The sequence below is a fragment of the Bombina bombina genome, chromosome 10 (assembly GCF_027579735.1).
Source record: "Bombina bombina isolate aBomBom1 chromosome 10, aBomBom1.pri, whole genome shotgun sequence".
NCBI lineage: Eukaryota > Metazoa > Chordata > Amphibia > Anura > Bombinatoridae > Bombina > Bombina bombina.
This window is the reverse complement of record NC_069508.1, coordinates 39980905-39997297: the sequence shown is the minus strand read 5'-3', so window position 1 is coordinate 39997297 and position 16393 is coordinate 39980905. Positions and strand designations below refer to the sequence as shown.

The 16393-nt window shown below is 39.3% G+C and overlaps 1 protein-coding gene across 3 annotated transcripts in view; it reads right to left on the bottom strand.

Annotated features, from left to right (window-relative positions):
* EVI5 (ecotropic viral integration site 5) overlaps window positions 1-16393 on the bottom strand; it is a 406332-nt gene that overhangs the window by 230399 nt on the left and 159540 nt on the right. For all 3 annotated transcript variants that reach the window (XM_053693996.1, XM_053693998.1, XM_053693997.1), the window contains 2 exons: window positions 7214-7303; window positions 4371-4468 (listed from right to left, as the gene is read on the bottom strand). In XM_053693996.1, the coding sequence (XP_053549971.1) occupies window positions 4371-4468; window positions 7214-7303 (188 nt within the window). The remainder of the gene's footprint in view (window positions 1-4370; window positions 4469-7213; window positions 7304-16393) is intronic.

The window sequence follows — 16393 nt, the reverse complement described above, 5'->3', positions numbered from 1 at the left end:
CAAAAGCATCAAATTTGGAAAAAGTATGCAAAGAAGACCAAGTTGCAGCCTTGCAAATCTGTTCCACAGAAGCTTCATTTTTGAAAGTCCAAGAAGAGGAGACAGTCCTAGTGGAATGAGCTGTAATTCTCTTAGGAGGCTGCTGACCAGCAGTCTCATACGCAAAACAAATCATACTTCTCAACCAAAAGGAAAGAGAAGTAACAGAAGCCTTATGACCTTTGCGCTTACCAGAAAAACAAAACACACAGGTCACCTGAAGATAGAACTTTAGAGCACACACAACAACCAAATTGTGCAACAAAAGTTTCTTATGAGAAGGATTGGGACAAAGGGAAGGAACAACAATCTCCTGATTAATATTTCTAACCGAAACCACCTTAGGGAGAAAACCTCCTTATCCACATGAAAAATAGGGTAAGGTGAATCACACTGCAAAGCCGAGAGTTCAGAAACTCTCTGATCAAAAGAGATAGTAACAAGAAACAAAACCTTCCAAGATAACAACTTAATATCTATGGAATGTATTGGCTCAAACGGAGCCTGCTGCAAAACTTTAAGAACAAGGTTAAGGCTCCAAGGAGGATAAACAGGTTTAAACTTAGCCAGACGCTTATGAAGCAGAATAGATAAAGCAGAAATCTGACCTTTCAGAGAACTGACTGACAAACCTTTCTCTAGACCATCCTGGAGAAAAAAGTCAAAATTATAGGAATCTTGACCCTACTCCAAGAAAAGCCTTTTGAATCACACCAATAAATGGTATATACGCCATACCTTATGGTAAATCTTACGAGTTACAGGCTTGCAAGTCTACAACATGGTCTCAATGACAGACTTAGAAAACCCACGCTTATCCAGAACTAAGCGTTCAATCTCCAGTCAGCTTCAGAGAAACAAGATTTGGATGGAGGAAAGGACCCTGAACTAGAAGGTCCTTCCTCAGAGGTAACCTCCAAGGTGGCAAAGATGACATTTTCACTAGGTCTGCATACCAGATATTGCGAGGCCACGCAGGAGCTATTAGAATCATGAATACTCTCTCCTGTTTGATACGAGCAATGACTCATGGAAGGAGCACAAACTGAGAAAATAGATATGCTAGACAGAAAACCCAAGGAACCGCCAGAGCATCTATCAGAGCGGCCTGCGGATCTCTTGACCTTGAGCCATACCTTGGAAGTTTGGCATTCGGCCGAGACGCCATCAGATCCAACTCTAGACTCCTATCTGAGGGTTAACCTGGAGAACACCTCCGGATGGAGAGCCCACTCTCCGTGATGAAATGTCTGTCTGTTCAGAAAATCTGCTTCCCAATTGTCCACTCCTGGAATGTGGATAGCAGATGGGCAACAATTGTGAATATCTGCCCACTGAATAATCCGAGCCACCTCCTTCATCGCTAAGGAACCTCCACCTTTAACAAGTCCCAGACTGCTCCCCATGGTCACAATCACCCAGGAAGGTCTCTGAAAGCATGTGCCCTGAGACAGATGCTCCTGAGAGAAACACCACGGAAGATAGTCTCTTGTCGACTGATCTAGAACTATCCTCTGAGACAGATCCGAATGATTTCCGTTCCATTGTCTGAGCATGCATAACTGCAGAGCTCTCAGATGGAATCGAGCAAAGGGGATGACGACCATGGAAGCAACCATCAGACCAATAACCTCCATACATTGAGCTACTGATGGCAGAACAGTACACTGAAGAGAGGCAAGAGGAAAGAATTTTGGATTTTCTGACCTCTGTCAGAAAAATCTTCATAGATAGTGAATCTATAATGGTCCCTAAGAAAACTACCCTTGTAGCTGGAACAAGGGAACTCTTTTCCAGATTCACTTTCCAACTGTGGGAACGTAGAAAACACAACAAGATCTCTGTATGAGAGTTTGCTTGTTGAAAACATAGCACCTGAACCAAAATGTAATCCACAGTAGGGCACTACTGCAATTCCCTGAGACCTGATCACTGCCAAAAGAGCCACCAGAATCTTTGAGAAAACTCTGCGAGCTGTGGCAAGACCAAATGGAAGAGCCACAAACTGAAAGTGTTTGTCCAGAAAAGCATATCTCAGGAATTTGTGATGATCCTTATGGATGGGAACATGAAGATAAGCATCCTACAAATCTATGGTCGTCTATTTTGAAGGACGGTACCCTGAGAAACTTGTTGAGACACTTTAGATCTAAAATGGGTTGAAAAGTTCCCTCTTTTTTGGAAACCACGAACAGGTTTGAATAAAATCCTAGACCCTGTTCCCTTAATGGAACTGGAACAATCATTCCCAGGTAAAAAAAGGTCCTGAACACAGTTCAAGAATGCCTCTCTTTTTACCTGATCTACAGATAGTCTTGAAAGGTGGAACCTGCCCTTCAGGAGAAAGAATTTGAATTCTATTTTGTAACTCTGAGATACTATGTCCACAGTCCAAGGATCTGGGACATCCCGAATCCTGGCTTTACAAAACAGGGAAAGTCTGCCCCCCACTTGATTCGATCCCGGACGGGGGCAGAGCCTTCATGCTGACTTAGAATCAGCTGTAGACTTCTTAGACTGCTTCCCCTTGTTCCAAGACTGGTTGGATTTCCAAGAAGGCTTGAACTGTTCCTGCTTGAAAGAGGAAGACTTCTGACCTCTGAAGTTACAAAAGGAACGAAAATTACTTTGGTGTCCTTTAGGTCTATTCTTCTTATCTTGAGGAAGAAAAGACCCTTTTCCACCCGTAATCTCAGAAATAATTTCTGCCAGACCAGGTCCAAACAAGGTCTTACCCTTATAAGGAAGCGCCAAAAACTTAGACTCGGAGGTAACAGCTGACCAAGGTTTAAGCCACAAAGCCCTGCGGGCAAAGACAGTGAAACCAGACATCTTGGCTCCTAGTCTGATAACTTGCATGTTAGCATCACTTATCTTTAAAATCAAGAGTTCTAGCTAAACATGCAGCAGAGAATTGCATAAGCAAAAAAAATTGTTTAAGGCATAACAGACAATTATCAAAAGACGCTGAGTCTTCATCCATGTCCAAATAAAATAAAAAATAAAAATAATTAAAGTAGATACTGTCACTTTAAGAAACAGAGCGAGAAAATAAACAAACAGAGCCAGCTGTAACCCTCACGCTTAAAAAAACTCAGCTAGAAAAATAACTAAGACAGGACCTCTACACCTCATCCAAACTGAGGTCTCTTACCTGACCTCGCAACAAACACAATGCATAAGCCACAAACGGAGCCTGCTGTGCAGAGAATTCCCCAGCGGATCCACGCACTCTCCTTCCTTGCAACAGATACTAAGCCCGGAACAGAAAACAAGTCGGCCAGTGACTCTGTTCCGAAAACTAAATGCGGAAGAGCGGAAGTCCATTACTTTTCACTGCTACATATAGAGCATGCATAAGGCTCATTCTTGAGCCGTGGCTCTCTGATTCTAAGTAGCTTTCTGTTACAAGTAGTGGAGTTACTCACTGGAGTTAGAAACTGGAGGCAGAAACTGCAGACCAACTAACAGGTAAACTTAATAAACTATACTTCTACACAATGCTCTCTATGACTTTTCTGCTCTCTCTGTCTGCCCTTTTCCTAAAATTCATTGCATGTCCCTATAGCAACAATCCCCACACTATCCGTATCTCCCCACCTATGCTGTCCTCTCATTAACTACTTTGTTTCCTTAGAAACACTTCCCCCTCTAACTCTCATGTGTCTAATCATACCCGCTCCTAATTGTGCACTTGTTAATTATGTAATTCTACTGCATTGAGTGGTCCTTTAAAAAGGACCCCTACATTCAGTAGAAATTCATAATAAAAAACACCACATGTGATGCACCTAGTCGTCCCCCTGGCTGAAGTTTTTTGTTTATTTGCTTTATTTTAATAAGTAGTGAATGGTTTAACCAAATTAAAAGGTAACTGCTCACTACAATACTTTTACAGCAGCAATGTAATCCACTGCCGAGACTGAAAGACTGAGTAAAGCTTGAATAATCTGATGAGAATTTAATGGGGTAAGTGGTAGCCTCCAGATAGAACAAATTATATATATATATATATATATATATATATATATATATATATATATATATATATATATATATATTTATTATGATTGGATCACCAGATTTCTTAATGTAAAAGCGCAAAACACAAATATATTTGCAAATCCAGATATTTATGTTTCACCTTTACATTAATAACTCTGGCGCCATAAATAGCTGAATGCAGCAACCGACAAACCTACTCAGCATTCTTTTCAACAATGATTGCTGAATTTTTGCCCATGCCAAGTAAAAACTATTGGTTTAAAATCACAGTGTGCAAACTAGATACGTTAGATAAAATAACTCTAAGACTTAGAGGACATACTTACTTTTTCATCTTTTTTGCATTATACTTGACTTGGTAAGCCGCTTGGATTAATTTGTCTGGGCCTCCATCGAACTGACGTGGGACAACTTTTTGAAAGTGCTAAAAAAAGAGACAATTCAAACATTAGTAGCCATATGGGATCAATAAGCAAAGTGTTTGTGCAGTGCTTTCAAATAAAAGCTCTCTGCAGCCATTATTATCATTTACCTTCTACATAAGAATGACATATATATTATAGTTTGTTCTTTATGAAGGCAACCTGACCAATCAGTATAAAGAAGTGAAAACACAAACAGGAAACCCGACCAATCAGTATAAAGAGATGAAAACACAAACAGGAAACCCTACCAAACAGTATAAAAAGAGGTGAAAACACAAACAGGAAACCCGACCAATCAGTATAAAGAGGTGAAAACACAAACAGGAAACCCGACCAATCAGTATAAAGAGGTGAAAACACAAACAGGAAACCCGACCAATCAGTATAAAGAGGTGAAAACACAAACAGGAAACCCAACCAATCAGTATAAAGAGGTGAAAACACAAACAGGAAACCCTACCAATCAGTATAAAGAGGTGAAAACACAAACAGGAAACCCTACCAATCAGTGTAAAGAGATGAAAACACAAACAGGAAACCCAACCAATCAGTATAAAGAGATGAAAACACAAACAGGAAAACCTACCAATCAGTATAAAGAGGTGAAAACACAAACAGGAAACCCAACCAATCAGTATAAAGAGGTGAAAACACAAACAGGAAACCCGACCAATCAGTATAAAGAGATGAAAACACAAACAGGAAACCCGACCAATCAGTATAAAGAGATGAAAACACAAACAGGAAACCCTACCAATCAGTATAAAAAGAGGTGAAAACACAAACAGGAAACCCTACCAATCAGTATAAAGAGATGAAAATACAAACAGGAAACCCAACCAATCAGTATAAAGAGGTGAAAACACAAACAGGAAACCCTACCAATCAGTATAAAGAGGTGAAAACACAAACAGGAAACCCTACCAATCAGTATAAAGAGATGAAAACACAAACAGGAAACCCTACCAATCAGTATAAAGAGGTGAAAACACAAACAGGAAACCCTACCAATCAGTATAAAGAGGTGAAAACACAAACAGGAAACCCTACCAATCAGTATAAAGAGATGAAAACACAAACAGGAAACCCTACCAATCAGTATAAAGAGGTGAAAACACAAACAGGAAACCCGACCAATCAGTATAAAGAGATGAAAACACAAACAGGAAACCCTACCAATCAGTATAAAGAGATGAAAACACAAACAGAACATTAGGCTAAGCCCGCAAGGAAACATAAAATCACGTTTCAGATAAAATATACAATTAAAAAAAAAAAAAAAACTTTGAAATGTACTTCTATTATCAAATTTTTAAATTAGGGAGCAGTCTGTGGCAAGGTTAAAGGGACACTAAACCCATTTTTTTCTTTAATGATTCATTCTTTAATGATAGAGCATGCAATTTTAAACAACTTTCTAATTTACTCTTATTATCAATTTTTCTTCGTTCTCTTGCTATCTTTATTTTAAAAGCAGGAATGTAAAGCTTAAGAGCTGGCCCATTTTTGGTTGAGAATCTGAGTTATGCTTGCTTATTGGTTTGCCAAATGTCAGCCACCAATAAGCAAGCGCTATCCAGGGTGTTGAACCTAAAATCGGTTGGCTTTAAAGCTTTAAAATTCCTGCTTTTTAAATAAAGATAGCAAGAAAAATTGATATTTGTAAATTAGAAAGTTGCTTAAAATTGCATGCTCTATCTGATTCATGAAAGAAATAAAAAATATGTTAGTGTCCCTTTAAGCTTGTGAATTCTGCCATGTGCTCTTTCAGTTTTCAGGACTGTAAATGCACAATTTTCTGACTTGAAGGAACAGTCTAGTCAAAATTAAACGTTAATGATTCAGATAGAGCATCAATTTTAAGCACCTTTCTAATTTACTCCTATTATCATTTTTTCTTTATTATCTTATTTGAATGTAAGCTTAGAAGTCGGGCCGTTTTTGTTTCAGCACCTGGGTAGCACTTGCTGTTTGGTAGCTACATTTAGACACCAATCAGAAAGCGCTACCCAGGTTCTGAAACAAAAATGGGCCGGCTACTCTGCTTACATTCAAATAAAGATACCAAGAGAACGAAGAAAAGTTGATAATAGGAGTAAATTAGAAAGTTGCTTAAAATTGCTGCTCTATTCGAATCATGAACGTTTCATTTTGACTTGACTATTCCCTTAAAGGGACAGTCTACTCCAGAATGTTTACTGTTTAAAAAGATAGATAATCCCTTTATTACCCATTCCCCAGTTTTCCATAACCAACACAGTTATATTAATACACGTTTTACCTCTGTGATTATCTTATATCTAAGCCTCTGCAGACTGCCCCCTTATTTCAGTTCTTTTGACAGACTTGCATTTTAGCCAATTTGTGTCCTCTCAAAAGTAACTCCACGGCATGAGCACAATGTTATCTATATGGCACACAAGAACTAAATGCCCTCTAGCTTTGAAAAACTGTCAAATGCATTCAGATAAGAGGCAGCCTTCAACGGCTTAGAAAGTAGCATATCAGCCTACCTAGGTTTAGCTTTCAACTAAGAGAACAAAGCAAATTTGATTATAAAAGTAGATTGCAAAGTTGTTTAAAATTGCATGCTCTATCTAAGTCATAAAAGTTTAATTTTGACTAGACTGTCCCTTTAAATTACATGAAAAGGGGTCAAAACTAATAATGATAGCATTTCGCAAAGATGTTTTACTATAAGTAATTAACCATTGTATATTACAATCTCAATGTGAGTACTGTACCTGTAACATCCCTTCCATATCCAATTGCATTAGCTCTGCCTGATTCATTTGAAGGACTGCAAGGCCAGCTCGAAATACAATCTCCAAACCCTGAGTGCGGAAAAAAATGAAGTCAGTTATACAAGGACAAAGAGACATAAAGGGACAGTAAAGTCAAAAGTAAACAAATTGAATAGAGCATAACATTTAAACAACTTACCAATGTACTTCTATTATCAATGTAGCTTAGTTCCCTCGATATCCTTATTTAAAGGCCTCCCCCTTTATCAATCATTTCAGGAATTCTCCTTTCTGTTCTATCAGTTCTCCGAAGCTCTCCTTAGGAGAGGCGCAATTGTGCGCCCTTATTTATCATAAAAAGATTTTTCTTTCCTATAGGAGAGCTGAAGAGAACTAATGATAAATGTCTCCAGTCGGATGGATCACTGAAACTAAGCAACTATTCTCCCTGTCAGTCATATATATAAGCCAATAGAAATCTTTATACAGCCTTCCTAGTAGCTTTGTTAAAACCCCTCTTCAGCAAACTGTCAAGTAAGAAAATAGATCTACATTTTCATTGTTTTTGTGCTTCAATTTTAGCGTTTTTTTATATCTTATTTTTATGCCCCAATAGATATCATTTTTGTCTGTTAAAATCTGACAGCGCTCAACCTTGTGTCTGTAGCTCCTAGTATTGTGGGTACCAGCGCCCCCAAAGAGGTGAATGTAGTGCTAAAAATAAATACACAGAGCGCCTCCTAAAAGGCTAAGACACTAGTAGTGACAAGATTATTTAAATAAAATATGTTGAAATTCTATAGGGGTATATAAAATATTTTATAAGCTACTTATAGCTAAAACATACAAACAAGATACAAAAGAGGATCCACTTAAAATTAACAATAAAATATGCATATATCTATATAAAAAACAATAATACAATTGTGGTTAAAAACCACAACAAAACTTAATCACAAAATAAATTACAATAAAACAGCTGTTAACTGATAAGCTGGTTGATGGTTGGATAAAAAAATATAAATATATATATAAAAATATAAATATATAAAAACATATATGGACACCTACTCAGTAAATTGATGTTTTTATATATTTATATATTTTTTATCCAACCATCAACCAGCTTATCAGTTAACAGCTGTTTTATTGTAATTTATTTTGTGATTAAGTTTTGTTGTGGTTTTTAACCACAATTGTATTATTGTTTTTTATATAGATATATGCATATTTTATTGTTAATTTTAAGTGGATCCACTTTTGTATCTTGTTTGTATGTTTTAGCTATAAGTAGCTTATAAAATATTTTATATACCCCTATAGAATTTCAATATATTTTTTATTTAAATAATCTTGTCACTACTAGTGTCTTAGCCTTTTAGGAGGCGCTCTGTGTATTTATTTTTAGCACTAGATATAATTTTTGTGCTCTGTTATATTATTTTGGCGCTTTATTATATATATTTTTATCACCCCAATATAAATTATTATTGCGCTCCAATAACCATTATTATTGCGCTTTGTTATAGATAATGTTTGCACCTTGTAGAGCCCTTTTTTGTGTAACTGCTTCTACAACTGGTAGAGAATAGATTTCTAATGCTGTTCCCCACTGTAGCTATGGAGAACTTTAATGCAGGAACTTGCAGGAAAACTTTCAGTCCTCCACAGGAGAATATAAATGATACATTTGTAAGTAGGAGAATTATATGAAATGCGACAAAAGGATCTAATTTAACCCTTTTTTTGGAGAACATTTTCTCTAAGGAGAGTGAGAACAGAGTAGGAGAATTTTACAGTCGGACCTGCCCAATTTTAGGCGCATTTTTGAATGATAAATAGGGGAATTATTTCTCATGAGAACTTTTAAGAGATATAGGAGAATTTGAAAGATAAATGTAGCCCAAAGAGTAACACTAGGTGAGCTCAGGAGCATGCACGTGCCTTTAACCATCGGGCAGCAGTGTTTGCAGCAATGCTATACATGGTTACAAAGATTTTATGGCAGCAACGTTTGCAAGTATGTATACCATTGCTATAAACATTGCTGCAAACACTGCTGCCAGATGGCTAGACACTGGCACGCTCCTAAGCTCACCTAGGATTACTCTTTAACAAAGGATATCAAGGGAAATAATCAAAATTGATAATTGAATAAAATTGAAAATGTGTTCAAAATTCAATGCTCTATTCAAAATTGGGAATATTTAATTTTGACTTTAATGTCCATTTAATGGACATTTAAAATGTTTTCTTTAATTTACAAACCTTAACAGGCGATAGCAAGTCTGTTAAACATTAAAGGGACATATTATGCAAAACTTTTCTACGATTTATATAAATAAGAACCCACTTCAAAATATATATTGTGTGTGTGATAGGGTTAAGTAAAAGCTGCTAATAAAAGGAAGGTATGACTTAATGGCATGGTTGGAAAAACAAAATGTATGCTTACCTGATAAATGTATTTATTTCCAGGCATGGAGAGTCCACAAACCATTCCAATTACTAGTGGGATATTCACTCCAGGCCAGCAGGAGGAGGCAAAGAGCACCCCAGCAGAGCTGTTAAGTATCACTTCCCTTACCCATAACCCCCAGTCATTTGGCTGATAAGAAATGGGAAAAAAAAGATAACACAAAAGGTATAGAGGTACCTGAGGTTTTAACAAAAACTACCACCTGAATAAAATAATGGAGGGTCGTGGACTTTCCATGCCTGGAAATAAATTTATCAGGTAAGCATAAATTTTGTTTTCTTTCATATGGCATGGAGAGTCCACAAAATCATTCCAATTACTAGTGGGAACCAATACCCAAGCTAGAGGACACAGAATGAAAGGGTGGGACAACAAAACAGGCGGACCTAAACCGAAGGCACCACCACTTGAAGAACTTTTGTCCCAAAAGAAGCCTCAGCTGAGGCAAAAGTATAAAATTTGGAAACGGTATGAATAGAGGACCATGTGGCCGCCTTGCAAATTAGATCCACCAATGCTTAATTTTTGAAAGCCCAGGAAGAAGAAACAGCTCTAGTGGAATGAGCCATAATTCTCTAAGGAGGCTGCTGTCCAGCTGTCTCATAAGCTTAACGAACAACACTTTTCAACCACAGAGAGGGAGTTGTAGAAGTGGCCTTCTGACCCCTACGCTTACCAAAAAAAAAGAACAAACAGGGCAAAAGACTGCCGAAAAACTTTAGTTGCTTGAAGGTAATATTTTAAAGCACGCACCACATCCAAGTTATGCAAAAGATGTTCCTTCTGGGAAGGAGGATTGGGACAAAAAGAAGAAACAGCAATAAGAAACAAAACCTTTCAAGAAAGTAATTTAATGTCAACAGAATGCATTGGCTCAAACGGAGCCTGCTGCAAAACTCTAAGAACAAGATTAAGGCTCCAAGGAGGAGCAACAGATTTAAACAGAGGCCTGAACAAAAGACTGAACATCTGGCAGAACTGCCAGACATTTATGCAAAAGAATAGAGAGTGCAGAAATCTGACCCTTCAGAGTACTGACTGACAAACCTTTCTCCAGGCCCTCCTTAAGAAAAGCCAAAATTCGAGGAACCCTTACTTTGTTCCAAGAAAAACCCTTAGAATCACACCAATGAAAGTATTTACACCATACCCTATGGTAAATTCTGTGAGTAACCGGTTTACGAGCCTGAAGCATAGTATCTATGACTTTCTCAGAGAAGTCACGTCTAGTCAAAATTAGACGTTCAATCTCCAAGCAGTCAGCTTCAGAGAAACCAGATTTGGATGAAGGAAGGGACCCTGAAGCAGAAGATCACCAGATCCGCAAACCAGATTCTGCAAGGCCATGCAGGAGCTATTAGAATCAACGAAGCTCTCTCCTGCTTGATGCGAGCAACTATTTGTGGAAGTAGCGCAAACGGAGGAAACAGGTATGCTAGATTAAAGTTCCAAGGAACCGCCAGAGCATCTACCAGAACGGCTTGAGGATCTCTTGACCTTGAACCATACCTTGGAAGCTTGGTGTTCTGACGAGACGCCATTAGAACCAACTGCGGAATCCCCCACCTGAGAGTTATCGCGAAAACCTCTGGGTGGAGAGCCCACTCTCCGTTATGAAAAGTTTGCCTGCTCAGAAAACCCGCCTTCCAGTTGTCCACCGCTGGAATGTGGATGGCAGAGAGATGTTAATTGTGAGACTCCACCCACTGGAGAATGCGAGTCACCTCCTCCATTGCCAAAGAACTCCGAGTTGCCCCCTGGTGGTTGATATAGGCCACTGAAGTGATGTTTTCCGACTGAAATCTGATAAACCAGACCAAAGCTAGTTGAGGCCAAACTATCAAAGCATTGAAGATTGGTCTCAAATCCAAGATATTTATTGAAAGAGACAACTCCTCTGAAGTCCACAGGCCCTGTGCTTTTAAGGAACCCCAAACGGCTCCCCAGCTCAGCAGGCTGGCGTCCGTGGTCACAATCACCTAGGAAGGCCTCAGAAAACACGTTTCCCCCGAGACAGATGGTCCTGAGAAATCTGGCACTCTTGTTGCGGAGTCCAGATTTATCCTCTGCGAGAGATCTAAGTGGTCCCCGTTCCATTGACTGAGCATACAGAGTTGCAGAGGTCTCAGAGGGAACCGAGCAAAAGAAATGATGTCCACAGAGGCAGCCATCAGACCTATCACCTCCATGCATTGAGCCACAGATGGACGAATAGCCGACTGGAGAGAAAGGCAAGAAGCATGAAGTTTGGGATTTCCTGACATCCATCAGAAAAATCTTCATGGACAAAGAATCTAAAATTGTTCCTAGGAAACACACCCTTGTATTTGGTACAAGGGAACTCTTAAACAGATTCCTTTTCCACTCGTGGTAACGTAGAATAGACAACATCTCTGTATGAGATTTTGCTAGATGAAAAGATGGCGCTTGAACCAAGATGTCGTCCAAGACCACTGCCAGAAGAGCCCCCAGAACCTTTGTGAAAATTCTGGGAGCTGTAGCAAGGCCAAAAGGAAGGACAACAAACTGGAAATGTTTGTCCAGAAAGGCAAACCTCAGATACTGGTAATGATCCCTGTGAATGGGAACATGAAGATACGCATCCTTCAGGTCTATGGTCGTCATGAACTGACCCTCTTGTACCAAAGGAAGAATGGAACTGATGGTCTCCATTTTAAAGGACGGAACTCTGAAAAATTGAATGAGACACTTTTGGTCCAGTGTTCCAGTGCCCTCCTTCAAAAAGATTTGAATAGAATCCTAGAGGAACTGGAACAATCACTCCCATGGAGAATAGGTCCTTTACACAGTTTAAGAAGGTCTCTCTTTATCTGTTTCACAGATAACCTTGACAGGTGGAATCTGCCCCTGGGACGACAAGATTTGAATCCTATTCTGTAACTGTGGGATACTATGTCTATTGCTCAAGGACCTGGGACATCTCGTATCCAAACCTGCCCCCACTTGATCCAAAGCAGGATCGGGGGCGGACCCTTCATGGCGATTTAGAATCAGCGGAAGGCTTCTTTACTTGCTTTCCTTTATTCCAAGGCTGACTGGACCTCCAAGAAGACTTTGAGTGTTCTGACTTGGAAGAGGAGGAGGAAGACTTTTGTCCCTTAAAGTTACGAAAAGGAACGAAAAGGAACGAAAATGAGAACTCTGGCGACCCTTAGGCCTATTCTTTTTATCCTGAGGTAGGAAAGAGCCCTTTCCACCTGTAATATCAGAAATTATTTCAGCCAGACCCGGACCAAACAAGATTTTACCCTTATAAGGCAAAGATAAAAGCTTAGACTTGGAAGTGACATCTGCAGACCAAGACTTCAACCACAGAGCTCTGCGAGCTAAAACAGTGAAACCAGACATCTTAGCACCCAGCCTAAGAACTTGCATATTAGTATCACAAATAAAGGTATTGGCTAGCTTTAAAGCCTTGATTCAATCTTGGATATCCTCTATAGTAGACTCTTCTAGGATTAGATTATATAAATCATTGCATCAATAAGATGCTGCCTCTAGCAATACTAGCAACAGGCTGCCACTGTAATCCCTGATGAACAGACATTTTCTTCAAAACAGTCAAGCTTTTAATCCATAAGATCCTTGAAAGAACAACTATCCTCAATAGGTAGTAGGTCTCTTGGCAAGAGTAGAGATAGCTCCCTCTACCTTGGGCACTGTGTGCCAAGATTCACAAATAGAATCAGCAACAGAAAACATCTTTTTAAAAACAGGGGACGGGGAAAAAGGAATCCCTGGTTTATCCCATTCCTGAGTTATGATATCTGCCATACGGTCTGGAACTGGAAACACCTCCACAGACAAAAGGTACATCATATACCCTATTATGTTTACTAGACATCTTTGGATTCTCCACTGAGTCGGATTCTTCTAAAGTAGCAAGAACCTCCTTCAAAAGTACTCAAAGGTGTTCTAACTTAAATCTGAAATGATCTCCTCTGAATTTACAGAATTGGTCGCTAAAGAATCAGAATCTGACAATTCTCCCTCAGACATTAAGGAATCATCCTCATCAGATAGCTGAGACAAACTGACTAATGCAGCCTTAGCAGAGTCAAAACTCTTATTAACATCAATATGTTTAGATTTCCTCTTGCGCTTACCAGCAACCAGAAGTTCTCTGCGCAGCGAAATCCCCAGGTAAATAAAACACCCCCAGGAGGTTGAGAGGAGCCACAGAGCACTGCATGTGATGTTTGGGCCGTTTGAGGGGAAAGCTGAGGCAATGCTGGAACAACATTATCCTGAGAGACAGAAGGCTCTAGGGGAGAAATCTTATCTTTAAATAATAAAGTCTTATTTAAACAAGGAGCAATTTTGCACAGGAGGAACCACCTGAACCTCCAAGCGAAACATTTGTCAACTGGCAAATTTAAATTCTCATTAGTGTCCATAACAACAGTGAAACAAAGAACCCTTATAAGATTCACTAGCCCTATTAAATGATTTAAACAGAAAAAAGAAAACCTAGACACCTTACCGCTCCTAGCACCAACAGAAAGATCCCACTATGATTTTGGATCCTCTCACTACGCTCACACAGCCGCTGAACAAATGCACCGCATAAAAAAACTCCGGTCTGCAAAAAACAGAAAAAAGGAAGCGCATATCAAACGCGGTCACATGATCGCAACTAAAAAGAAAATTGCGCCACCAGACAAAATGGCGCAAAATAAACCTCACTTCCTGGTTTGAAAAAAAAAACGTAGCATAACGGCTCTGATCACATGACCGCCTCTCATAATACCCTGCCGAAACACTCTGGCTAATAAAAGTGTAAAAAACACCTAATAAACAAAAAAGGACTGACAAACTCCCATTCTTATAGAGCCCAGACACATATATAACATGTCTCCTCAGCCTCTAAAGTTCCCACTGCAGTGCCCTTTAAATGCTCCCTGCCCATTAAAGCACATAAATTTCCCCCTGAACACATCCGCACCAGAAATAGAAGTCTTCCATTAACTTCTAGAGTGCTGGTACTAAAATACCCAGTCTGAGCATAATAGCACTGTCTGAGTGCTCAAAGGAAATAGGAGTACCCTGTATCAGGGGTTTTTCATCTATATCCATCTTTGTTCACTATTGATAAACACAATACATTATTCTATACATTATTTCTATCAAAGGGGTAGCATCGGTGTTAGAAATAAAGCAAGGACCACCTCACCGCCTACTAACTGCTAAAAGGCACCATTACTCTTACTAAAGATATTGACATGGACACAGCATAGCCCCAAATCCTTGCTTGCAGGGAAAAGTACCCATAAAAGGATTAAAAATCTTCAGACACCTTCTTTGCCATCCTCCCATGAACAAGGCAAAGAGAATGACTGGGGGTTATGGGTAAGGGAAGTGATACTTAACATCTCTGCTGGGGTGCTCTCTGCCTCCTCCTGCAGGCCAGGAGTGAATATCCCACTAGTAATTGGAATGATTTGTGGACTCTCCATGCCATAGGAAAGAAAACGGCTTTATGTTCTACTGGGAGCAAGCTGCTGATCAGTAGCTGCACATATATGTCTCTAGTCATTGGCTCAGACGATGTGTCTGAGCTCCCAGTAGTGCATTGCTGCTCCACCAACAAAGGATACCAAGAGAATAAAGCACATTTGATAAAAGAATAAATTGGAAAGTTGTTTAAAACTCTATGCTCTACCTGACGCACAAAAACATAATTTATGCTTACCTGATAAATTTATTTCTCTTGTAGTGTATCCAGTCCACGGATCATCCATTACTTATGGAATATATTCTCCTTCCCAACAGGAAGCTGCAAGAGTCCACCCACAGCAAAGCTGCTATATAGCTCCTCCCCTAACTGCCATATTCAGTCATTCGACCGAAAACATGCAGAGAAAGGAAAAACCATAGGGTGCAGTGGTGACTGTAGTTCAAATGAAAAAATTACCTGCCTTAAAGTGACAGGGCGGGCCGTGGACTGGATACACTACAAGAGAAATAAATTTATCAGGTAAGCATAAATTATGTTTTCTCTTGTTAAGTGTATCCAGTCCACGGATCATCCATTACTTATGGAATACCAATACCAAAGCTAAAGTACACGGATGATGGGAGGGACAAGGCAGGTACTTAAACGGAAGTTACCACTGCCTGTAAAAAACCCTTTCTCCCAAAAATAGCCTCCGAAGAAGCAAGGTATCAAATTTGTTAAATTTGAAAAGTATGAAGCGCAGACCAAGACTCCGTCTTGTAAATCTGTTCAACAGAAAACCACAGCTCTAGTAGAATGAGCTGTAATCCCTTCAGGAGGCTGCTGTCCAGCAGTCTCATAAGCTAAATGAATTATGCTTTTTAACCAAAAAGACAGAGAGGCTGCTGAAGTCTTTTGACCTCTCCTCTGTCCAGAATAGACAACAAACAAGGTGAACGTTTGATGAAAACTGTAGTAGCTTGTAAGTAAAACTTTAAAGCACAAACCACGTCCAATATTGTGTAATAGACGTTCCTTCTTTGAGGAAGGATTAGGATACAAGCATGGAACAACTATCTCTTGAGTGATGTACTTGTTAGATACCACCTTAGGAAAAAACCCAGGTTGGTACGCAGGACTACCTTATCCGTACGAAGGACCAGATAAGGAGAATCACATTGTAACACAGATAACTTGGAGACTCTACGAGTCGAGGAATTAGCTACCCAAAAGGAACTTTCCA